Here is a 27,540-nt window from a genome sequence, read left to right as displayed (position 1 = left end):
TAATACCTAGCAGTACCTTCGACAAAACAAAACAAAAAAAAGTTACCGAAAATTCTTACAAGATAATATATCTGACTTGAAGGATAAATATGCGTTTTTGTTGTCGATAGGTTTTTTTTTTAATTTTTATTGTTAGACCTTTTGACCATAACATTTTAAACATAACATCTGATGAGGTCAATGAAGAATTTATGGTTTCATTCTTTTGTTTCAAGAATTTTTTTGTCTACAATAAATAAAAATATTCACAGGAATAGAAAGAAAGACATCACCTTTTAACCAACAGCTAATAAAAACTTTATAGTTGTTTTCATGTTACTGTACTTTTTAATTTCGTAGTAAAATAGTATGAGGAAAATGTTTTTTTTTTCAGTGTAGTTCCTTCGTAATTAAAAAGGAATGAAAATAGTTGTAAATAAAATATAATTCCATCGCAAAACTCTAGGAAATAAGTTTGATCTTAGACTCGGACCATAAATCTACTCACAACCAAATCAGCTTATTTGGACTTACATATATGTTATTTGTAATTAACTACCTGCGTGTCACATTTTATAATTGTAGTAATTGGAAAAATAATTTACTCCTATTGATATACAGGAAATCTTATACCTTATTATTCACCGACTATCTTTTTCACAATTTGCTAATTATTTATAGTATTATTTTGTTTCCAGAAGAAACAGGAAAAATATATTATTTATTTATTTATTTATTTGAATCCGTTGCTAGCCTAAATACAATAGGAAAATAAATCTGAATAATTTAAGTACAGCGTCTGTGCGTACAGAAACATAGTTGAAGACAGTATACAAAGTCACATAATTGCACTTAACTATATCTGCTTACCAATACAATCGCCTATTAATTTCAATACACATATGTTTTTATATTTAAGCACGAAGCAGTTGCTTGTTTTTCTGATTTCCTTCCATTTTTGTATCAAACCTTCGCAGTGAAAAAAATTAGTAATAATAAATATAGCTTTTAGTGCCTTGCCAAAACAATATCAGAGCAAAGTTTGGATCACTATATTTATCACTTTGATATTTTTTCCTATAACGGTCGTTAAACAGTCGACCCAATGTTAAGTTTACGATTACAATTGTTCAACTCCGCAGCCTTGTAATTTTGAACCCATTCCAGAAGACAAGGGAACTATATGATCAAGCATTGGGAGAAATTTGCCTTCACAGAGGACTTTTTGGCTGAACTAACCTGTATTTGCATTACATAAAGAGGAAAACCAGAAACCGGTTAGTTTGACGCAAGGAAACTCTAAACCAGGATCCGTCTACAACTGATGATATTTTTCGTCAGCACTGTAGTTGGTGCGAGCCGGAAGCGGAGTTCGTATCGACTGGGATTCAAACTCGGGAAACCTCATTGGGAGGCGAACGCTCTTTCTCCTGAGCCACCACTGCTCATATATACTTGATATGAGATTTTTCTATTGCATTAAACCAGAGGTCGCCAAAGTGGTCTATATAGACCCCCAGGGATCTATTTAACATAAGCGGGGGTCGAATGGGGGTCGATCCGAACAGGAAGGGTCGATAGGTCGAAGGATTATCAGTATTTTTCAGATATGTGACAATTAGAAATAAAAGAAGACTTGGAAATATATACAGGTAATCTTCAAAAATTGAGCGACGATTTTAAACTGCATTTTGTTGATTTGGAAAACATTGACATCTCTGATTGAATTATTGTGCCATTTTCTGCTCAAATTAAAAACGTGGACATCAACCTGCAAGTTGAACTTGCTGAATTATTATGGGGATTTGAAGCAAAGACGCTTTTTAAAAATTTGACAATAAGCAAATTTTGGACAAATATAAATATAATGCAAAAATATGTAAGACTTCACGAAATAGCTCAGCCATTTATGATAGCATTTCCAAGTTCCTATATGGTTGAAGCCGGTTTCAGTCACGTATTTTCAATCTTAACTAAGAACAGAAATAAATTAAATGTGGAGTTTCGAGGGGATTTAAGATTAAAATTGACCAATTTTGAATCCAATATAACGAACCTTGCAGAGAAAAAAAACACCAGGCACACCCATGTCATTGATTAAGAAGCAATAAATCCGTAGTTACTTTACTTATTATTTCTACTTACTTATAATTACTTATTATTTCATAAATATTAAGGTATTTACATTCCAACATTAATATATTTTTCATAAAACTATTGTTACACTATGCACTATTACTTTAATAAATGTTCAAAATCATAAAATAAATGTACTAACACAGTATCTAATAGAGTTTTATTTTAATTAACAGAAAATTACTTTTATGGGGGTCGTTGGAGATTTCGAAAAATTACGTAGGGGTCGATGATCAAAAAAGTTAGGCAACCCCTGCATTAAACCATCAGATCAACATAATACGAACCAAAATCGCGTGTAAGAGGTAATTAAATGAATATGCAAAGCATGGTCAAAACTACCGGAATATGTTAAAGTTAACCATATAATCTTTAGAACCATTAAGAAGTTCAATAATTTCTAGTGAAGCTCTTAAGTAATGATTTTGGTAAAATGAGCAATAAAACATGGTTATTATTATACGTAATAAAATTTGATAAATGTGGTGAAATTTGGTAGTTTTATCATAATACCTAAGACTATAACGTAAAACCATTTATTTGGTTAAATTTACTGTTCGGTTTATATTTTTTTACTAAGTGCGTTGTAGTAAAACTATAATTTTCAAAGCCAGAATTTAAGGCAAATCATTGCCATATGAGTGGAAAAAGTAACAAAGGAATATTTTAAATACCGTATAGTTTAGCTTTTATCACCAAAATTATGTTTTTTTTTTTTCGTTTTTCTTCTTAAAAGAAATATAATTACCATATAGTACTGTAATTTTGTCAGAGTTTTTTTTTTCTTCAAGTGGAATATCTTCGGATCTAAAATTTAGCATACTTAACGGTTCACGGATTAATTCATCATCGAATACTTTAAAGGGGGTTAATTTGATAAAGGAAAATTTTAAGTCAAAATTATGTTATTTATGCTTAACTATGTAATGAATATGCTTACAAGGAATTAAAATCATGCGAAAGTTTATTATTACTTAAATTTTTTTATTAAAAACTAAAGAAGAGTTAGTGTTTTGAAACTGTTTTGCAGTAGTGTGCTTTGAATAATATTCATACGATTCCTTGAATAATATTCATACGATACCTTAATAAGCTAAAAGAAATTTATTTCACAAAATCGAAAACACACGCAATTTCATTATAACAAAGCTCAAAAATGGGAAAAAAAACCTTTTTAGGAAGTATTCATATGTCTAAAAATTTATAAATCGTGCCTGAATTTTTGTATTTTAACGTCTTTCCAGTTCAACTTTTCACGTATGCTTGATTAAGTACTAGCATAAGAACAATAATAAGCTGAGTTAAAAAATAAACAATGACGAAAAAATTCATCAGATAGTTACTTTTTATCTTGAATAATTGCTAAAATAATGATATCATTTGAAGTTTTCTGATTTGAAAAAAGAAATATGTTAATATGTTAAATTACAAATATCATTTTCTCCGAAATTATTAAGACATAGTCAAGATTTTTTAAAAATTACACACTAATAATACGTTGTTTTATCTTGTTTATCAAATGAAATGTAGTACTGAAATAAAAATTAGCACGTTAAATCTAAAATATTCATTCTTTTATTTTTTTCTCGATTAGTATCTCTAAGGTTATTTCTCTTGTGTTTTTAAAATGCATGTAAATGCTGTGTAGAGTCAAATGAAGAACAAAGGCAACATTATGTTTTGCTTTAAAAAGAGAGCTTCTTTTGTTCATTTTAACGATATGTTTGTTTGCCATGAATGAAGTGTTACCTGAACCAGCGGATGAAAAGGAAACTGGACTTTAAAAAATATTAACTTTTATTTACTGCTTCTTTTGAATTAGTTTTATTACTTCCCATAACGCTTTTAGAAATTTAAAACGCTTAACAGGATAATGGCTTTTGAAATGAGAACGAGCTTTAAAATATTATTATATTACTTTTTGCGTAAAAAAACCCGTTTACATAGACTGCAAAAATGTGAAGCATCTGTAAAAAATTTCTTCTTTTGAAAAAAAAGAATTTAAAATTTAATTTAATTCTAAAGATAACTTTATCTATTTTAACCTAGAAACAATGGGGAAGGAACGAGTTTTATATCTAAAAAGGGAAGATATTTTATACATAATAAATTTAATATAATATATTTTACATAAAATAAAATATACTTGATTTTTAAAATAATTCATAATATTTAAAAAAAAAAATTTGGGTAATCAGTTTTTATATTATTGGTGCTTTCATTGATATTATGCCTAAAAACGCTTAAACGTCCGTTAAAAACGTTTTTTTTTTAACATATTCGAAACAGATCTAAAACATGTCAGGCAAAACTTAATGTTTGTCGCAGAAATTATTTTGTTACAAAATATTTTTTTAGAGTTTGCACTGTTTTTTACAACACATTTAAAATTATATTTCGGCGCATTTAAAATGATGCATTTCTTAAGGAAATGCAGCAAGAGAAGAGATAACGAATTCAAGTAAAGACGCTGAATGTTCTTAAACATTAATCTTTTTATCTTTTCCACGCATGACTTCGCACACAACTGTGTATCCAGATGATCTGAAAAGACGTTAAAAGAAGACTTATTTTTTGTATTTTCTTTTTAAACGATATTGATGTTCGCAATAATTTCGCTGAATGAACAATTTTTATTTAATTTTTACAAACTAAAATTTTAATTTTTCGTGAGCCAAATAAAAGTTATTTTTATTAGAAAAAAGGATCCAATCAACTTTTTCCTATCAAAAAGTTTTTAAAGATAACAGTATTTTTTTTTACATAATTTTATATAATTAAATGATTAAATTTTAAAAGTGGGATTTGAAATTACTCATTCTACACACCATGTATATGTGCGATACACATTATGTTAGAAAAATTTTAAACTTATAATTGTTATAATTTTAATGTATTTATCTATTGTTTTCTAAGCATTTAAAATAACATAACTGAATATTATTTACAAAAAAAGTTTTCTAGTTTTGAATTTTAACTTTTATATTGTTTTATCATATCAATGCCACTTCCTGATATAGTTAAACTTGCTATCAAACAGCTTTTGTTTCTCTCGAGATTTCGTTCTAGAGCTTACTGACATAATGCACGGACAAACATTACAACAAAAAAAAAGCGAAAATGCTTGTTTTAGTCGTTCATTTCCTAACAATGCCACAGTGTTTAGTTACTTCAAATCGAAACACTATGGGAAAGAGTATGGTCAAAACTATCAGAATACAATAGTAGTTACCTTTTTCTGCCTCTAATGGGAACACTGAAATGCTCTGCAATTTTTACAGAAGTTCTTTGTTAATGATTTTGGTAAAATAAACAATAAAATATTGTTTTACAAAATGGGATGAAATTTAGTAAATGTGGTCAAGTTTGGTAACAATACCATAGCGCATGGCATATTTCTGAACCATATCATAGCGAACCATACCATAAAAATATCATAGAGCATGGCAAGAACCATATTTTTGAAAACCAGAAATAACCGAATAGAAAGAATTTGAGTAAACCCTTACCATATGAATGAAAAAATTACAAAATGAATGTTTTAAATATCGTATATCTCAGGTTTTATTACCAGAATTATGTTAATTTTTTTACCAGAAATGTTTGTCATTACCGTACTCTACGGTAGCTACCAGAATGTTTTTTTCCGTGAAAAAAGAAAAAAAAACATTAAATATAAAGAGAAGGGTAACAAAAAACAAATTGAAAAAAAATTAAATAAATTTTTTATCGCAACGTTCTGCTTATTTATTTTTGGAAGATCTTATGTTTCCTGGGTCATCCAAAATGGAAGTTAAAAAATTACTCAAAAAACTCTATTTAAACTATTCTATTAAACTAAACTAAACTTTTAGTAAGATTATTCAATGGGTTAAATTGCCAATAAATATTGTTATCGCATCTCATCAGCGATGTTAAAAATCGGAATTTAAATATGTGTAAAACCAACACTTTGCCTCAACATAATTTAATGGCTATTAAAAGATACGCTTTATGAATTATTCAGAAGTGGTTTTCATGTAAGAAAAAACAAATCATTCGAGAATATCCCCTTTATGTATTCGATTATCGTCAGGCAGACGAGGAAACCTGAGTGTGCGAAAAAAGAAAAAAAAAATGTAATCAACCTTAGCGCCAATTGCCCACTATCGTGTATGGGTGAAACACGTGTTGTCTTTTAGGTTAAGGAACTAAAATATGCAAATCTGATGATCTGTTATGTTGATCTTCTTCGATCAATAACAAAACAAGCATGCATAGTTGTACAAAAATATAAAAAATCGTTGAGCTTCTTTAAGATCTTTGAATAAGTGCAAAGTAATTACACACTGGAATGAAATTGACATTGATCTAAAAGATTTGACTTGGTAAAGAAAACAAACCGTGAAACTAACGCAGTTAAACTATTGATTAACATTTTTTTAAATTATATTTTCTTTAGCCCATTATCGTGTATGAGTGAAATACGTGTCGTCACGTAGGTTGATGAACTACATTATGCAAGCCTGATGATCTGTTGTATTCATCTTCTTCTTTGATCAGCAATAACAAAATAAGGATGTAGATGTTGGAAAATTAAAAATCGTCGAGTGTATTAATAAGATGTTTAAATGATGTTCTAGAAACAATTGCACACTAATATAAAATTGACATAGAATGAATAAATTTTATTTGCAACTTTACTTTATATATCAGAATAGTAAATGGTATCAGTTAATTCATTTTAGCAATACTTAGCTGTTTTTATTGTACAATTTTGTCAAAGATTTTATAAAATATATTTGAAACTGAGGAATGACTATAATTAAGTCTGTACCAAGATCAAAATTGCGCGTATTACTATTTATCAACGGCTGCGCTGATGTTGAAAGATTCTCTTCAAAAATTCAAAACAAAAACATTTTCCTTCGTATTCGGTTTTTAATTTTGTAGACTCTATTTTTGTGTTTAAGGGCTAGAAATAACTGCAGATAACAGTAGAAATTTTTGTAATATACAATTAGCTTTATTATCGGTAGCAAGTACAGAGTAAAAAATTCCAATTGAAATTGCGATAGAAAAAACCGGCACTTTTGGTGCCTTATCCATGATAAATGTTTTATTGTAAAATCCATTTTTACCGTAAAATATCATAGTGTAATTTTTACAGTAATATTTATTTAATTCGAGTTATTAAGTCATTTTACGGTAATTATCATTGTAAAAATTACAGTATATCAGATTTTTTGTTCCGTAACATGTTCCTGAAAAATGTGTTTTACTGTAAATAGTACCGGCACTATGAATGCCTATACTTTTTATCGTAATCTGCTGAGGAATTTTCTACATTGTAGCTGAAAAAAATTTTGCTTGATTATTAAAAGTATTTTTACGATTTCATCTTTTTTTATTAACATGCAATATTCTATAAAAGATAGATATTTTTTTTCAAAACAATATTTCCATACATTTAGATTTATTTCGCATATGAATTATGTTATTAAAGTTAGTAATCACATCTAAAAATTGTCAAATTATTGTCACACATCCTAAATCAATCAAATAAAAAATTTAAGAATTGTTCACTTCTTTGTGAATACCTTAGATAACTCCGACAGAAATATACAGTTCACTGTTTAATTATAATCTCCTTATAATGCTTTACAAATATAGTACAAACCATATAGTTATATGGACAAACTAGTTTATGCAACATTATTATGCAGTAATTTTTTTTACGTAAGTCTGACAATGACACATAATAATACGCTTTAACCTTTGCAAGGTTACAGTCCATTAAACTCCCGGTTACAGTAATAAAAAAAACGAAAGTATAAAACGTAAAATGCGTAACCATAAACTATTCATCCGTAAAAATAGGCATTTATTTAGGGGCTTGGTATACAATTAGAAAAATTGTAAACAAAACGATTACGTAAAGTGGTCCAGTTTTGATTTGTATTACGTGTTGAAATTGAGTTTATTCAGAACTGAACCTATTTTCAAACGCTTCGTTTTAATAAAGGTGAATTTTGTTAGAATAAATACATTTCAGATAACTTTATCCAATATTAATCCCTACAATTAGCTTGTTTACAAAAGTAATCATTCGTGCATGAACAGAGAAATGATCCTTTAATGTATATTTATGATGGATTTCATTAAAAAGAAAGGTGTCATTTTAAGGTTAATCTCTTACGTAATAGTATATTATTGTTTACTAGAAAACTACGTAAGTATTTTAATTCCACAAGCTTATTTTTTCTATCATTTCCAATGTGATACAATTGAAGAGCTTATCTGAATGTTAAATTCACAGTTCATTGGTTTTTGTACAGACAATTTTAGAATGTTTAGAAATATGAGAAAGATTTCCACAAAAGACAATGTTACCCATTAAAAACATTTCATTTAATGACTTTTTTAATAAATTAGTTATCTATTTATTTCAGATAAAAATATATTAATGAGTAAAAACTCTTTGGAAAATTTAAAAAATTAGTGCTTTTCGACTATATTTCAGACAATCTTTCAAAGATCAAAATGTTTACAAATAAATATAATATAAAATTTCAAACCGTTTTTAAAATGCCATTCGACATGCTTTTTTATTAAACTCTTCAATTTCCAAAATAATAATGCATTTATCTTAGAATTAATTAATTAGGACATAATAATTAAATAATAATTAACAATTATTAATTAATTAGTACTAATAACAAAATTAATAATAACAATACTTAGTACAAATAACAATATTAACAATATAATAATTAATAATAATTAATTAATTAGAACTAATAACAATAATTCGTAATATTTCAGTTATATTTTTTATCATTTAAAAAAAATAATTTAGGGGTTAAGCATTTTACTGAAATAATAAGTTATTTTACACTTAATAGCTATAGGTTATCGAAATGTTCTTAAGAATACTGCTATAGAATATGTAATTAAAGCCTATGTGACATATGCGAAAGAAATCTGGTTAATATTAAAAACTTACTGCAAAATGTAAATTATGAAATCATGTTTATAAAAAAATAAAATGGTTTTATTCATTAAATTAACTACACAGTATTGATCACGAAACATAATTTTAATAATAAAGCAATTGATTTTTTTTCCAATTTTTATTATGATTATTTAATTTTACTATCGATTAGAAAAGGAAAAACATTTAAAATATATTTCACTGAGAACAGTTGTGATAGAGGTATAAAAGAAACAATACCTTGAAAAATTTTATTTTGATAAAACCTAGTTAGGCTTAATAATCTCATATGATATTTTTTTTATTATATATTTTTTTATTACATTTTAAATAAATTAATAATGATAAAATATAAACTAATTTACGAACAGTTTAAGTATAGGAGGAGAACAGCAGAGTTATTTCACTTTGTTTAAATTTATAATTAGTTTTCGAGTAATTAAATAGTTTATAGTGACAGTTTTTTGTTTTCGATGTAAGGAAACACTTATCTTAGTGAAATAGGATTTTTTTTTCTTACAGGTACTCTTATAACTAAAGACAAAATTACTGACTTTTACTACAATTTGGAAGTAGGTTCTCAGTTATTAAATATAAATTTTTTTCCTATAATCTCAATATGGGTAACAAAAAAATTAATTTTTTTCATTTTTGTAACAGAACTCCCTTTCACATAGAAAGGAATATTTTAGTTAGAGGGCTCTCTACAGATCGAGTAATTTAATTCTTCGTTTGTCTATATGGGGACATTTTTCTCTCTTCCCTTCGAATTTTCTATTCAGCCTCAAAGAAGTATTTTTCCAATTTAAATCTTAGTGACTTTAATTTTTAAACACATACATTCTATTTAAAATGCTCTTTTGAAATAAATATGGTATTTAAAGCGTTATAATTACTACCGGGTAGTTTCAACTTTTTTAAAATTTTCAAAATCATTCTCCATTTTTGCTTATTGATTTGAATATTTTTTTGTTTGTTTTAATTCTGAACTGGAGTCACTTTTAATTTTAATTTTTGTTATATTTAAAAATTTAAGCTTATTCATTGCCAAAGAAAATTGAAATAATAAATGAATAGGAAAAATATCCGAAATAACGCTTTTTCAATTTCAATTTTTATTTTTAATTTTACGTATGTAATTATAATTTTATTTTGAATATTTAATTTTTTTAATATTATTCGGATTTTCGGATTGGTGAAAGAAGTAAGCTGACTGGTGAAAGTCGTAAGTAGTATTGAGTAAAAAGCTGAAATATTGCTGTAAAAAACTCAACTAGCAGTTTTGAAGATTGGCAAGGCGATGGAGTAATTTAAGAGAATGTAACATAAATTAAATAACATAATAGTTTTTGAGTTACTTCAAAGCTTGAGTTTTTTTCTCTTTACACCGCGTAATTCAGTTTTGGGTCAATAAATTTATTAAGTCAAGTTTTTTTTCTTTATAAGCAAATCCATTCAATATCTTCATTTTTTTTTTTCACTTTATAATTGATCTGGAAAAAGCTCCGCACACGGATTGTTGAGCGATAGCGAGCAGGGAACGAAGCCTCGAGAATAATTTCTGTATATTGTTCAAAATATATTGAAATTGTATAAAAAAGTACTAAATAAGACTAAGTCAGAAAGGGACCCCACAGTGAATTTAAATGAAATAGGCAATTCTGGGGGAGGTGACTAGCGATACCAAGAGAAATATTAGTATTAAATATATCACTTTCTTTCTACTAAGATTATGTACCTTTCAACTAGCAATATAAATTAAAACAAAATAGTTAACATTTAATTAAGTTTATTTATGAAAATATAACTTTTTATTAATTTCTCAAGCAAGCATTTTGTTTGATTACATAATAGTTTAATCTTAATAATGAAAGTAAATAGTTTAATTAAAAAAATTTTCTTTCATTCCTGGTAATCGTAGATTAATATTTTTATTTGAGTTTTATAATGTCAACATAAAACTCGTATAATTTTTAAACAAATATGTTTTTAAACACATCACTGGGTTAAAAACAATAATAAAAAAAATAAATATGCATGTAAATTTTAGCTAATCGTTAATTAAAAATCTAACGAAATAAAAAGCCAAAAATTCTACATAATTACAGTGTGGAAACAGTGATATAAAGGATTGAAAATATTTGACGGCATTAAGTAAATAAAAAAAAATAATTCTGTATTAAAAGGAATTAATCTCTGAAAATTTAATATAATACTATACACATTTGTGAATTAATTATAATTATATTAAAATTTTTGAATTATATAAAATGTTCTTTTGATTTCAGAATTCACAAAATTCGCTTCTTCGAAAACCTGGTAATATTTGGAATTTTTTTCGAAAAAAAGTGCTACAAAAAAGGTACTTACTGACATTATGAGGTGCAATTTGGTTTCGACAAGCAGCTTTTACTATAACCGCAGCAAGAAAAAATGGTGAAGCTTTGGAACCAGGAGCATTCCAAAGAGTATGATCCACATATTTTAATTTTAAATACAAAAACGTCAGAATTGTGATTAATAGAAATATAAGAAAAGTCCACCAAAGTGATCTGTACCAGTATTCTTGATAATTTAAAGGTACAGCGTAAAAAGTTCTTTCTAAAGACATCTTAAATTCTATTTCATCCAAGTTCAGAAAAATCGTTTGGAACTTATTATCATTATGTCCACCAGTAAAGAGAATTCACAAATCGTCTGCCGATACTCGTGGACGGAAGTATATTTTTCACATCCGTCGGAATAATAAAAAAATGTTTCAGAGTTGGCGCGACCTGAAGTACTCGTGTGTTGGCCAACTCCCGTTACGATTGAACGCATGCGCAAAAGAATTCCGGCCTCCTTTCACTTTCTTCCAATGAATGGTTAGAAGAAAGCGAGTAAAAAAAAAAAAATACTGACTGAAGCAATAACCGTGGTTTGGAAGGCAAGCTAATACTCTTTATTTCTTTGTCAGAGGTGAAAAAAAACGAAGATTAAAACAATAAAAATAAAAGACAATCACGAGAATTCGTAGTCTTTTATTTCCGATTTTTTTTTCTTTTAACATTTAGGAACAAAAAAAATTTCAACCAATATTTGGGTTAGTAGACTGAAATCTATTGAATCGAATTAAATACAAAATTTATCTGGTTTTGTCCAGTTTGGGAAAGGAAACAATTGATTTTAAGGTGTTAATAGAAATTGTTCTTTATTGTTACTCATTGTTTGAACCATTTTATCTGACTTTAATTTATAATTTTGTTGAACACTTTTGGACCATTATCTTCACGTACACTATGAAGTAAACCTATTTCTACAAAAAATATTAATTTTCAAAACAATAATTATTTGTCTTATATACACTTAGATTATATAGAGAGAAAAAAAAAACTAATACTATTATTAGTTAAAAATGTAATTTTTTCGAACTTTAAATGATTTGAAATGATTGATTTTAATTATCTTTTTAATGCCCTAAAATCAAAGTTGTTTTCATTATTATGTTTTACTGATATGCTAGGGATAAAAATTATCCATTGTCTCTTTGAAAACTTTACTCTGCATTTAAGTTTCCTACTCTTAACTTTTGTTCGAACTATTTTATTCGATATGTTTTATTAAAATAATATTTATATTCGCCATATCATTATTGATATTATATTCACTATTTATGATAGAGGAAATGTTTTTAAAAAATATTCACAAATTTAAAATAAAATTTTTTGGAAAATTAAATAAGGAAGTGATATAATGTCGTTATCAGCTCGCGCGATTGTATCAGAAAAAATAGTGTTTTTTAACACATTATTAATACAGCTTAAGCAAACATAGTAATATTGTATTGTATTGTGCAAATACTATTGTATTGATATGTTATACTTAGGCTATATAAATACATTATTAGAATGCACTATTTTTTCGGATATGATCGTGTGAGCTGATGACGACATTATATCTTATCCTTATTTTATTTTATTTTATTTTCCAATTTTTTTAAAATCAATGTGAAAATTTTTAAAAAACATCTTTTAATAATATTTCATGAGTTCTATGTACTTTCAGATAATGCGCAGTTACTCAAACTTAATGTATAAAACTTACGGAATAATATATTGAATTCTTTGCGAAAAAATAAGTTTGATTATTTCATTTGCGATGCTTTTATAAACTGCCAAAATTTTTTAAAAAATTTTAAATAAACTTTGGGAGATTCAGTTTCCGTTTCAATTTAATTTTTAAACTTTACATTATTTTAGAATTTTTTTATTACAATGCAAAATAGTGCAATTAATGGAAATTCGAATATAGGATGGATTTCGCCAGATCTGATTCTTTTGCCATTTATCGCTAGTTTTCTTTTTCTTCTACTTTAATATCAGTGTAGTATTACGTTTGTTATCAAAATGCTCAATCATAGAAATAAAAAAATAACTTTGCTTACTAAATTATTTGCATAAATTGGTCAAATGTAAAACAAAAAAAAATTGAATATCACCCGTGAATATTTCCTTATCCTTATTTATTTTATGTTCAGGCTTGTTCAATGTTTTATTTCGTAATCATATTTACAGAAATGTAAATTTCAGATAAAGGGAAAAAAAAAAGAAAACTCACCGAAGAGAGAAGATCGTTACTATCTAAACCTAATATAAGTCCTTATTTTTAAAACCTTATTTTTAACCTTATTTTTCAAAAAAACTCTTTCTTTAAACCTTTGCTTTCCGAGCCGAAGCAATTCGCTAAAAATAAATAATGAATATGACAATGTCTATAAAATTGTTAGTTTTATTGATTCGTTAAAATAAATCAGAGAAGATTTCGTAAAAATGGTTTGAGTAGTGCTTTTGGNAATTTTTTTGTGTGCTCCTCACACTATTATATTGATATATTTTGCTTTGGCTATATTGATACAATATTAGAGAGCACTCTTTTTTGCGGATATAATGGTGTGAGCTGATAAAAAAATTATATCTTTTCTTTATTTTGTTTTCCGGATTTTTAATTTTTTTTAGAACAATAAATTATAAAAAATAACAAATAAGAAATGTTTTTTTAAATGCTTTTAAAAAATAATTTTAGTAATTTTTCTTCTCTTGTCATTATTATTTATTATTTTCCATATTTTCTCAACTTTTTAACTTGAATGTTGGTAAACAATATTTGAAACATGCTACCAAAAAAGGAAGAAAAAAACTTTTTTCATGTTTTTTTCTTTTCCCCCTAGCATTAAATCTCTAGGTGACACCTTATATTCTCCGTATTCTGAGCACTTCCTCTATCAAAAATATAACAACAATAATAATGAGGCGAATTTAAATTTTCAGTCAATAAAACATATCGAATAAAATAATTCGAGCTTTTTTCTAATTGATATATTTGAGTTTTTTTCCCTTTATACTCAGATAAAAGATGTCGATGCTACAAATCTTCCAACAATCAGTTCATCGAAGAGAAATTATTTATCACCGGCCACAAGCTGACTGTTAGTACAGGTTCATATAAGTAAAAAGAAAAAAAGGATTGTAATTCATTGCTTCAAGCTACTAGTTTATATATTTTATGGAAGACGCGAACACCTATCTCCTAATTGTTCAAACCTCATTCAAGACATATATCTTTCCTTATAAGTTTCGATTAAAAAATACTTCTTTTAATTATAAAACAGACAATTCTCTCTCTGAATCATGTAATTTCCTTCACCTATGGGTGGTATTTAATTTTTAATTTATTACCTTTATCAGGAAACTTCAATAATAATGCCTTTTTATACTTTCTATCACGTTCTATGGCTTATTATAATAAATAATTGCTATTTTCAAAGTTACAAATATATTTAAAAAATCAATCATTAAGGCGAAAAATGTAACCCTTTTTCATAAAACTATATTTTTATTGGACGATGAAATTAAGCAATTCATCAAAAAAAAACTAATTCATTTATAATCAAAGTAATAATTTGTAATTTCATGCTTGTCATTAAAGCAATCTTAACCTCAAATCGATGCTAATGAATGGAAGTATGTATTAATAAGATTTATGTAATATGAGATTATGCATATGTAAACAAGATGTGGTATGTATTATTAGATAAATCATGCTTCAAAGAATTTTTCACGTTGACGGGTAATTAATAAAAAAAATATTTTTGCTAGTATGTCATTAGCCTATACTAGAGCAGTATAGGAATTTATTTTACATTTCTGATGCAGAAAATATAGTATATATTAGATATAAATTGAAAGTTTATGTATATTCTGGTTATGGGTCATTTCAGACACGGTCCAGGACCATTTTGGGAATTATCTAAGAAAGATAAGCTTTTTCACTTTTTACTCAAAAGCTTAAAGCTGGTAACAAATTATTGAACTGAACTGCTTTTTTTATCCTTCAAACAACTTTTTTTTCTTGGTAAAAACTTTCTTTTCTTCGTGTTTTTTGTAATAAAATTCTCAAGGATCCCCTTCTACGTGTTATAGACATTTTCAGGCATGGATTCCTAAGCAATTTTAAACCTCTTGATATTATCCTAGAAAATTGTCGCAACATTTTTGTGACCGCTTGTCATATACAGCGTTTTTAACGTTCTTTCGGCAGAAAACAGACCACTTATATTTTTTTTAAAATTTTAATGTATTTTTTTTTAAAAGAAAGAACTTTAGCTTTGAGAGCGAGAAAGCGATCGCAGATTGGAAACCGGAAATACGAAAGTAGCTAAGATTTGTTTCAAGAAATTCTCATGGAACGGAAGATAAAACCAAATTTTTTTTCACATACTTTTCTGCAAACAAATACTCACTATAACGGCCTCAATTTTTTACTCTGAGTAGGTATAGGTATGAAAAAATTGCAATTGTCCTTAAAAATCTCCATCAAGGCGAATCATACTAGAAATTGTACTAGAAGTTTCCCAGAAACTATTGCTTTTCAAAATATGTTTCTGATTCAAGTAATGCGTGGGCTACTAGTGTAATTTATTTCAAATTTTAATTCAGGGTATACTGTAACTTTCCTACACTATAGCCTGTCTTTTTGCATTTTTTTGCTGCTAGAATCCAAAATTATCCTAAAAATTATATGACTTCATTTTGACACTTTTACATTACTTCCTTAATTGTGTTCAAAATAAATTTTAAAAAATACCATGTTTTATTTGATTTGTTTTTCACGCTAAATCTCGCTTTACTTATGTTTACTTAAATAAATCAAAATTAATATATATTTTGAAAAGTGGAAAAGTTTTTTCTGTAGTCTACAACACCAATAACTGAAGCTGATAAACAGCATCATTTAAAAGAATAAGATAGTTTTATATCAGTTTGAAATTTATTTGAAATGAATCAGTAATTTTAGTACAATAAAAAAATACCTTTAGCTTTCTATAGAGAAAAAAAAACTTCACATAAAGCTAATTATGTGGGTCATTTCTTGCTTTATTATTTTTTTTTCATTACAGGAAGATAGGAAGAACTGTTGTAACAAAAATGCCCTTTTTCTCTCCATACATTTGACCAATGGCTATTCCTGGGTGGAGGACGCAAGATCTGGAACATAACGATCTTAAATAAGAAGGTAGCTTTAGGCGCTGAGTTGTTGAAAAAGTAACCAAAAAAAAAGAAATAAAAACATGCGAATCAACTAAATAGCTCAAACAGTGGGAAGTGTTATGAAGGTTAATCGTTTTTTTTTTTTTCAATTCTTTTTTTTACTTTCCTACTTTCATTTGATTTTTTTATAATAAACAAAAACCTATGTATGTTGTAATACCGTGTAATGATGAGCAATAAAGTCGGATAGGAATTAGTTACTTCAAATGTATGGGTAATGAAATATTTAGATCTTGTTGACAATATCGTAGGTAAACTGAATTACATTTATTTATTTATTTTTATTATTTATTTACTTACTTTACATGTATTTATTTATTTACATTTACATTTTAGACAATTAGTTCATTATATTTGATTAAGTATAACATAAATATTATTATATCTTTATTTTTTTACAAACGACTTGTTTTTGGATATTCCTTTTATATAAAAGTTATTATTTCATGTAAAAATTCGATGCATCATTATTTACACATTTTCATTTTTGTTTTTTAATTTATTTCGTTAAAAACTTATTGGCAATTAACTACTATAACTATTATATAACATTTTAAAAAAGGAAGAAAAAATTCATTTTATTTGTTCACTTATTTATTTATTTATTTTTTTGTTTATACTTACGGACTTGATGAGTTATTTAGCAAACTGCTTCGAAAGTCCCCTATAACTCAAATGTGCCTAAAAAAATAGCAATCGAAATGCATCAAAATATTGGGGAAATTATTAAGTTTAATGAAATAGTAGAATAGAATAAAAGTTTAAAAAATAAACAATAATTAATTAGCTGAAACAATAACTGTGATAAAAAAAGAACGTAAAAGAAATTTTTGTTTTCGGAAAAGTCATGTTGCAGTTTTTCATATGCATATTTTTAAGCATTCGTAGGTCGTCTACTTATAATAATTACAAATAAATTTACATTCATTTTGCTAACGCTCACGCAAAGCATTTAAAATTAAATTGCTCCTGAAATGAGAATTCTCATGAAATTGATCACAATTAATACTGTATCATAATTCATTTGAAAACCAATAACAAAATAAAAGAAATGTTTACTCAATAGGGAAGCAACTAACAATATTTATTCGATGTAAAAAAGCAAACTGTAAAAATATTAACTATATGATAAATTAAAGAAAAAATACTATTTTTAAAATATGAATTCATAGGACAAATGTCAATTTGGAAATGAGTATTGTGATTATTAAAAGAATATTTTAATCCAGTCGTGATTTCCATAAATAAAAGTATATACTTATCGAGCAAAAAATCTAATCTTATTAACTGTAACTTTATCAATAAAAAGACCAAAAGAAATTTTTAAAAAAGGTGTAAAAGAAACATTTTTTTTACTAGACCAGCAAATCCATTTATTTTTGTCTTTCAGATTTTAATAAAACTATCGGACATATAAATTATTACTTTAAATACATCAATTTGCATGCATCAAATAGCAATGAATTATCAGTTTTCTCACGTAATTTACATTACTGAATAATTATTATCTCTTAAATCCGATAAAGTTGCGTAAATATTAAAGATCTTAAAAAATATATAATTATTAGGCAAAAAATCTAAGCTTACTAACTAAAAAACTGTATCTTTAACATTAAAAAACCAAACAAAAATTTTTAAAAATCCTGTTTGATTTTTTTTTTGGAAAAAGAGAAAAAACAATATTTTTACTAGACAAGCGAATCCATTTATTTATGTCTTTTAGATTATAATACATTCGAACATATAAATCAATTCTTCAAATACATAAACTTACATGCATCAAATTGCATCGAATTATCAGTTTTCTCACGAAAATTACGTTGTCGAAGAATTATTATCCCTTAAATCCGATAAAGTTGTGTAAAAATTGAAGAACTTATCACAGTTTTGTTTAATAAAGCGAAACTATCCGATCTAAGATGACATGGCATTTACTATAGATTTATTTGTTAAAAAATTTGATTAAAAAATTTGAAAACTTAAGTTTACAATTATTCATTCATGAAATTCTTTTTCACGCTATAGTAATCAGGTAAAAGAAAGGAGTGGTGTTTACGGAAGAGAGTCTTTTAGATTTAAAAAAAAAATGTATCTAATTAAACCTTTAAGAAGTTAATTGCTCGCAATTTTACATTAAATTTTTACAAACAATTTGATTTTTTTATTAACCTTTAGGAGCTCGTGTAGTATTTTCTAAAAATTCACTGCAAAAAATGCTATCATATTACGGAAACTTTTTGACAATAAAAAGATTTGTTAAATTCACAGAATAAAACTGTCAGATGATGTGCCATTATAAATCTGTTTATTTCGCACAAAAATACTATTATTTAAAAATGGATGTATGTTTTTTAACCATGTAAGTACTGTTATTTTAATAATGAGCTCTGTTATTTTAACAGAAGTAAAAAAAAAAAACAAATTTAATAAAACACGTAAACATATTATGAATTAGATTTACCCTTATAATTCGGTAATATTAATTCTTATAAAATTGTTTGGCAATTTAACTTATCGAAAAATTATGTTCAAAATTAGAGAACAATCGGGTCGAGTATCAATTTGACAAACAATTCATATCACGATTTTATTTAATCGATGATCAAAACCATAGAATTTCTGAAAATTAAGACTAACTATAGAAAATAAGCGTAAAATAGTTTGAAAAAAGTTCTATTACGCTAAGCAAAACTATAATTTGAATTGCCAGTTTCAATCCGTTTATGATTACAGAGAAAAACTGCTTCGTGAAAAATTGCTTTAAACTGTCAAATATACGGAGAAAATCTGTAAAAAACATTTATTTTATAGCTCCCAGGTAGCGATGAAAAACGGGGAAAAAAATGCATTAATTATGTACATGTATATTCAAAAATATGTATATATATATATATCTTTAAAAGAATGTTTTCCTTAAAAAATATGTTTTTTTTTTCCCTTTAGAATTTTTTTATTTTTTTTTTTCAGTGTGGCAATAAAGTTGCCAGGGATTTTTCGTATTCTTCGGAAAGAACACGCTGACAGAAATTTCCTGTTCCAAAACAGTACAGTACTCTGTTATACACTGTAGTCTGTATACTCTAGATATTTTGCGTAAGTCAGGGCACGGCAAAAAGATTTGGCATGAATGTAGCTAGCTGTATACATTCTGGATTGTACAGTAATTTTAAATTTTTGATTAGTTTTTTTTAAAATTTTTATCAATTATTTAATTTTTTGTGTGATTTTCCCGATTTTTGAGATATTGTAAACCATCACGTTTAAAAGAATCATCGTAATTTTTTTAAATTTTTTTCCCCATCGCAAGTTCAGACGTTCCGAAGTGAAAATCGAATCCGTGACCTGCACAGTAAGAGGACAACATCTTAACCACCATATAGTCCGGTCGACGTCTATTCAATGGATTTTCGAAAGACAGACGCAGTATAATTTTTTTCGATGGCCATAATTTGTGTATAAATTATAATAATAACCTATGTATTAATTATTCTAAATTATTATAAGGCATTTCTTCAGCCTATTAATTAAGCCTATCTTCAGTTTGTCAATTAAGCCTTTCGTCAGTCTATTAATTCAGCCTCATAATAATTAGAAGAATAAAAAGGTGAAATAAATGTCGAATATTTTTGGTTTCCATACTTAGGTAAACAATAAATATTTTTAAAAAATAAAAGTGTTGAAGGATTTAAATATTTAAATTTTTTTAGTAATACTACTGACTGACTTCTCATGTTGTAAATTCAGTGTTTTTTTAAAAGTGATATTTTAAGGAAAAACTCAAGATTTAAAATACTTCTTGTAAGTATTATTAAAACAACTTTTGCCCGGACACAAATCCCACCCTTGATATTAAACTAATTAATTAATATAGAAGTCTTTGTCATCGATTTTTTAAGCATACTAAAATTTCAAAATCATACAATTTTCTATGACAGCTACACTAAGAAGGAAAATAATATTTCTACAAAATTGACATAGCAATGCTCCTAGCATGCTTCTTGAACTTGATAATATACAAAATAATTCCGAATCAAATTACGGCAGAAAGTATAGGCATTCAGGACGTCGGTACTTTCTACCGTAAAATCCATTTTTACCGGAGCATGTTACTGAACAAAAAATCTGATAAACCGCAATTTTTACAGTAATAATTACCATAATGTCACGAAGTTATTTTTCTGATTAATATTTCTGTAAAAAATATGACATAATATTTAACGGTAAAAATGGATTTAAAAAAAAAAAGATGCACTCAAAGTGTCGGTAGTTTATATCGTAATTTGTTCCGCTTACAGTGAACGATGGTTCAAAGAGCTTTTTGCAACGATGAAATATATTTGCGTGCAATGATAACATTACACAAGAATTGGAACAACTGAACAATTAGAAAGATTTACATTTCGGGCTACTTACTTGATGCGTAACTATACTATTATAAATAAATTCAATTTCTTACAATTTTAATTCAAATTATTAATTCCGTGTTTGCTGATATTTTCCGAGTCTTAAGCACGATAAAATTAAAAACTTATATTTGAACAATAGCTACACTGTTTCATGTTTTACCTTGATTTGTAACTCCATTTAATCATTTACTTATCTCAGACGGGTTAAAATTTTTTAAATAATTGTAATTCATGTTACGTTTTAACGATTGTAACATTTCATGTGTAGTTTAGCTTGACGTAAATTAAGCAAATTAATCTTTGCAAGTTTTTTCTTCTTTTCATGCATTCATTTCGCCCTGATTAAAATGAAAATGCATCGAGTTTGTCTTAGAAAACTATTACTCAAAATATTTATTAATTATTCATTCTGCTTGAATATTTAGTGTTGTACTTAATCATGTCTTGGTAATTTGGTATCATGGCACACACTATGATACCAGACAAGTTCAATTAGTTTTATAAAACTGCAAATAATCTCTTCCAACTCAAGTAAAATAAAATAATCTCGCGAAACATATTTATTCTTTACCTAAAATTCAGGAATGTGCTTTTCTACAAACACAATTAGCATTAAAAATGAGTATCTGAAAGAGGAAAGAAAGTTCACAAATGCGTTTCAGATACTTTAAGTTAACCAAATAGCCAATTTTAATTGCGTATTCTTACTAAATATGGTACAAATGTAACCCTATTAAAATGGCAGCAATGGAATAATGTTTTATTTGAATAAATACATGCAGATATATGTAAGTATTTGCATTTCTTGTCGTATTTTATGAATAAAGTTCTCCTTTTTTAACACTGAAATGTATTTACTATTTCAAAGATTTTGTAATGTAAGGTTTGTTTCATTTTACTTTGTAGATAGTTTACCAGGTTGTTTAGAACAGTTACTGTCTATATTGTTACTCACACTCTACAAACTGTACTTTGTACACTGTATCAATATTTTTAGAATCCATTAAAATATAATCTTCTATGTGTGTTATATGTTGTGTATCTTCTATGTTGGGTTGCTCCTATCCATTCAATAATGCAATATCAACTCAAAATGTAAGCGTACTATTGTTTAGCCTTTGTTTTCTGCTATGGATTAGTTTAATCTCTGATAAATAGATGGCAGCACAACCATGTTATAACACTTGAAACAATTTGAAACGTCCTGTTGCTTTCAAAATAGTAACATGAAATGTTTAAGGAGATTCTTATCTGGTAATTGTGTTTTAGATTAATTTTTAACATTATAACAAAACGTTACAATTTATTTTTGTATGCCTCATAAATCCAATTTTTTTTAATGTTTAATAGTTTTAACATAAATTCATGAGTGCTGTAAGATAGTGAAAATAAATAACTTCCCAAAAGCCTTTAAAAATATTCTAGTTACCTTCGATGAACCATTTATCGAGTTTAATGTACTGAAATTCTATATTTTAAAAAGGTAAAAACCTATTTACTTTGAAAACTGCGACATACTTTCCAAGTGTAAACAATCTATCAATATCATATGATTGAAGATGATACATTCAACTACTGAATTTCAAAGAATACGAAATGATAAATGATTTTTTCATCTTCTTCATTAATACATCAAATAACCTTTTAACTTTTTAAATAACATTCGACAAAATACCAGGAAAGGTTCCCATATCTTCCATACGTGACTTCAGAGAGAGAGCCCTAAGATTAACATGTTTCGACCTTTCTAGAATGTTCCTTAAATTTCTGAACACGAAAATAAGAAATTAGAACTCTATCTATCATGTATAATCGAAACTTAGAATATCTTATCCGTTATATTATTTGCTAACTTTTAGCAGAAGGAAGGAAATGAATGGAGATGATGTGCAAATAAACCTAGATTAGAAAATGGTATTGGAATACGTTGTTACAAAACTTTAGAAACAATTCCTATTAATCATAACAATTTCTATAAAAGATACACTTTCCTGAAATAATGCTTATAGTTATTAAAAAACTGCTATTGAGATTACATTAAATTTTCTTTATTCGATGTTTTTATTAGCATAATTTTCTTACGGTACATTGCAAAATCTCATGTGCTGAAAAAAGTTACGGAAAAAAATGTTGTGTAATATTATATAGTGGCTAAACATTTTATATTTATTTTTGTTTTTAGTTGTGTACATTTGTGAAGATAGACTTAATTATATTGATGGTTTGATCTAACTGACATCACTGTTTTAAGCAGCATTTTTTATTGATATTTTCTTCTTTATTCTAGGTGACAAAGCTCGAGGGTCGCATTTGCAGGAAGTGAAATTTTGAATAACATCATGGATCAAATGAATAAAGTTGTTTTATAGAAAGAGTTGTACAGTGCGAAAAAAAAACAGACCACCCTGAATAACATTTGAACTATTGATCGGTTCTTCACGTTCTAGGACTCAATCTTAATGACTCAAGGGGGTGACCTCTAATATGCTAATTAATAAGTGCAGACGATGTTTCAGTTACGAAATCTAACAAAAACGTACTTTCGCTGAAAAACAAACTATTTTTTACGGCGGATTCAGATTTTTGACCCCCAAAGTAATGGGTCGAGCAGCAATCTGGGAAATATGGTCCCCATAGTTTTGTCAGGTGAGAGTTCCAAAGTGTGGATCCCTTTTTGTTAATTTTACTTATCACGTATTTCGCTATGTCTCGAGAACTTTTTACGATAAATAATGTGCTTTAGAGTCACACAATTATAGAATTTGTTTATCCAAAGATAATTCCATGCAAAAAATAAATTATACTAAAATTTAATTACTTTTTATTACTTTATTCTATAATAGTGGAAAAAATTTTGAATTGTAAGGTATACAATTTTTAAATCATTTCAAAGAATGTAATTTTACTTTGCAAAATTACAAGATTTGAATGAAATCGGTCGAAAAGTTTCTGAGAAATTGAATTTAAAAACATCAATTACTGTACTGTAGTTTTTTAATAATAAAATTCATTTAAATTATTTAATACACTTTTCTTATTATGACCTTTATTAGTTTTAATAAATGTGCGTTTTTTTTAAAAGTAGTTTTGTAAAAAGATGTTTAGATAAGATAAAAACGTTTCTTGCTGATGAACATCAAATGTTTGTGTTAACGAAGGGAATCGTATTTTGAATGGAGAAGGATGTCAGCAAGTTCATCTTTGCAATTTTTATAGAGCTAAAAAAAATACGAAAGGAAGGGATCAACCTACTTAAATAGAAATAAAAACTTAAATATAAATTGTGCCTTCTGCAATAATAAGAAGTATAGGAAGGAATTTTTTAAAAAAATTACCATAACGTGTGGTATTGACATTTATGGTAAAACAAACTATTATTCTGGTTAATGGAACCGAAACATGTGGTATTTAAAGCATTCATTTGGAAATTTTGCTGTTCTTATGGTAACGATTTACCGGAAATTCCGGTTTTTAAAACTATTGTTCTCATTACCACCCATTTAGTAAAAACTGCAAATCCAAAAGGTAGATTTAATCTAATAAATGGCTTTTATGCCTGACTCTAAATTATTATGATAAAATTACGAAATTTCATCATATTTACCAAATTTTATTGCATTATATAAAACCATATTTTATTGCTATTTTTACCAAAGCACTTCGGTAAAATTTTCCGATCTTTTTGGTGCTCCCATGAAGCCAGAAACACGGTACATTTTATCATATTCCGGTAGTTTAGACCATACTTTTTTCTCTGCATAAACTACGTATAAGGATAATTGATATATAATGTAACAAACAGTCCATTTAATATTACAGCAACATGTTTGTAATGATAAAAGGAATATTTAGTCTTGTACTATATCAGTAAAGACTTTTTGAAAATGACATAAAACGCTTAAGACAATAATTGTATCTGAATCTTAGATTTAATTGGTCACCTTAAGTGGCCAGCTGACCCACGAAGCGGATTTGCAGCTTTTGATCGGCCACTGCGTAAAACATCGTCCTCAGCAATCAGGAGGTCCGAATGGCCCAAGCCCCTCGGACGCGGAAACCACACAGCCGTCACTCAGAAGTCCCGTTCACCTAGTGCCCAATCTTACAACCCTACAGACCCACTAAGCTCGTCTGTCTGAGCTTGCTGAAAGGGAAAGGTTAAGACATGGAGAAATAAGAATTAACATATGGAAAGCAATTACAATTAAAATAAAAACATAGTTGTAATTACAGTTATTCACTGTAGTTGTATTTCGATGTCTTTTACTAGATATTAAAACTAGTTCCTAAAATGATAAGGTTATATTCAAGCAGCCGGAACGTTTATGCTAAACTGCAAGCATCTTCGAATCAGGAGCCTCAGCAATTTTTAACCGTACAAGAACAAGCCTTTGTTGTAAAAATCCGCAATCAGACTTATTTTTTTCATGAGGACGAAACAAGTTTTTGTAACAAAGCAACAGACTCTCAACAGACTTTCACACAAAAGAAAATATTTTCTACAGGGAAGATTTAAAATCAACCTGTCATTGCTGGGCTTCGAACCTGGGTCATTTCCTCGCGCAGTCCCCTGAGGCACTGTCTGCAACTCAACTGTTTTACTATGAAGAAATCGTGATAGTAAGAATTCCGCTTCAATGTTGTATCAACATGACAGTAAAGTCAAATCGCTGCTTTAATTATACTATAAAACAATTGCTGAAAAGTAAGAGCAAGTATGGAAAATAATCTTAAAATGATTAGGGAAAAGTTCTATTACCGAAAGCTGACTGTTTTAATCCGTTCGGAATTAGGGAGAAAAAAGAACAAAAACCGTTTTGTCAACAAAACGGCTTTAAACCGTTAAATATCCGGACAAATTCCGAAAAAATAATGGGTATTTTTTATAGTGTATCACTAAAAACACTAATGTACACAACGACACTAAAGTAAATAAAATGTATCTCAATTCTTTTTTTAAATTACTTTTTGTATGGACATCAACTAGAAAGATTGAATTATAAAAAAGTGCTCTATTGAAAATACTATTTCCCCCAAAATAAAATTCTTAATTAATATCTTATTTAATTAGTCCCTTAATTAACCCCTAATATTTTTACTAATGTTCTAAAGTGTTATATCGACATTTTGTACCTAACACATTTTTAAAATCATGAAATTCATGATATTAATTGGAGACATAAAATTTCTGCAAATAAAGTGTATAAACAAACTATAATTATATTGTAAATTACGTACATAAATTGTAAGCATAAATAAGACCTATGCTTAGACACATGCTACAAGAGTTGATGCATGCCAACAATATAATCATAGGGATTCGCTGTTTCGATTATTTTCTCTGCATTTTATTCTATTTGTTTGCCATTTACAAAAGTTAGTTTGATGAAAGTGTTTTTTTTCCTCCTGAATCTTACGTAAGTGAAGATATTTTTGAAATCTGTAGTATAATAGCTTCGTCTAATCTAAAGCCTGATAAAGTTCAAAATTAGTATCATTATTAAAACAATTTTAATTAAAAAATAGAGATAAAAATAATTTTTTTAAAAATAATTTGAATGTTTTGTCCTTTAAAGTTTGAGTAAAATAAAGTTTTTTTAATGCAGTATTAAATTATTATTTTTATTTTTCTTATACATTCTATCACATTATATTTTTAAAAATATCTAGCTAGCTATATATTTGCTGTAGCCCATTCTCAAATACACTTTCACATAACTATTCGTTTTTCAAATTGTGTAACTTTTAGGAAGTCATAATTAAAAAGCTAATGAAAAAGAAAGTGAAATCGGAAATAATGTTGGTATTTCGAGTGTTCGTGAGATCTTCCATATTCCTTTTACCCCCACGTGACCCAGAAAAAAGAACACCTGGGAGGGATATGATTACCATCTCAAAGATTTCGTCACGGGTAACCACGGGTTATGTCTTACCTTTCAAACATTACACGTATCCTTATTTAGCTCAAAAAATATTTTTTTTTGTTGTTGTGTATCACGCCAAGGGAAGCATTTTGTACGGTGATGCCGCACTTATATTTTATTGAAAAAAGAACGAGGTATTTATAAGTTAGAAATAGATTTTTCAGTTTTAGAAAGCAACTAAAAGCTAAAATTATAGATATACACTGTAAAAAGTTTCGGATTACGGTAAAAAGTACAGGCACTTGGGTAGCTGGTAATTTTTATCGTGAAGTTAATTTTTTCTGGAGCATGCTTCGGAAAATAAATCTGATACACTGCAATTTTTACAATAATAATTACCGTAAAATCACTGAATCACTCCAATTAAATAAATATTACTGTTGAAATTACTGATTAAAAATGGATTACGGTAAAAAAGGATTTTACGGTTTAATTGATTTTACGGATGATACACCAAAAGTACCGATATTTTATACCGGAATTTGATCCGGAATTTTTTTACAGGGTAAGTGTATATTTATATGGTAAGAAATTTA

The 27,540-nt window shown here is 27.2% G+C and overlaps 1 protein-coding gene and 1 long non-coding RNA gene across 2 annotated transcripts in view; one reads left to right on the top strand and one right to left on the bottom strand.

Annotated features, from left to right (window-relative positions):
- LOC107441955 (cytochrome P450 4c3) overlaps nucleotides 1-11,854 on the bottom strand; it is a 95,523-nt gene extending 83,669 nt beyond the window's left edge. The window contains exon 1 of the mRNA XM_071181412.1: nucleotides 11,459-11,854. Within this exon, the coding sequence (XP_071037513.1) occupies nucleotides 11,459-11,699 (241 nt within the window). The 5' untranslated portion in view covers nucleotides 11,700-11,854. The remainder of the gene's footprint in view (nucleotides 1-11,458) is intronic.
- Nucleotides 1-26,070, top strand: part of LOC139425706 (uncharacterized) — a 150,275-nt gene extending 124,205 nt beyond the window's left edge. The window contains exon 4 of the long non-coding RNA XR_011636859.1: nucleotides 23,368-26,070. This is a non-coding gene — a long non-coding RNA (uncharacterized lncRNA). The remainder of the gene's footprint in view (nucleotides 1-23,367) is intronic.
- Nucleotides 26,071-27,540: the final 1,470 nt, after the last annotated feature.

The sequence above is a fragment of the Parasteatoda tepidariorum genome, chromosome 5 (genome assembly GCF_043381705.1).
Source record: "Parasteatoda tepidariorum isolate YZ-2023 chromosome 5, CAS_Ptep_4.0, whole genome shotgun sequence".
Classification (NCBI taxonomy): Eukaryota; Metazoa; Arthropoda; class Arachnida; order Araneae; family Theridiidae; genus Parasteatoda; species Parasteatoda tepidariorum.
The sequence above is the reverse complement of the archived record's forward strand: the minus strand, read 5'-3'. Positions and strand labels throughout refer to the sequence as shown.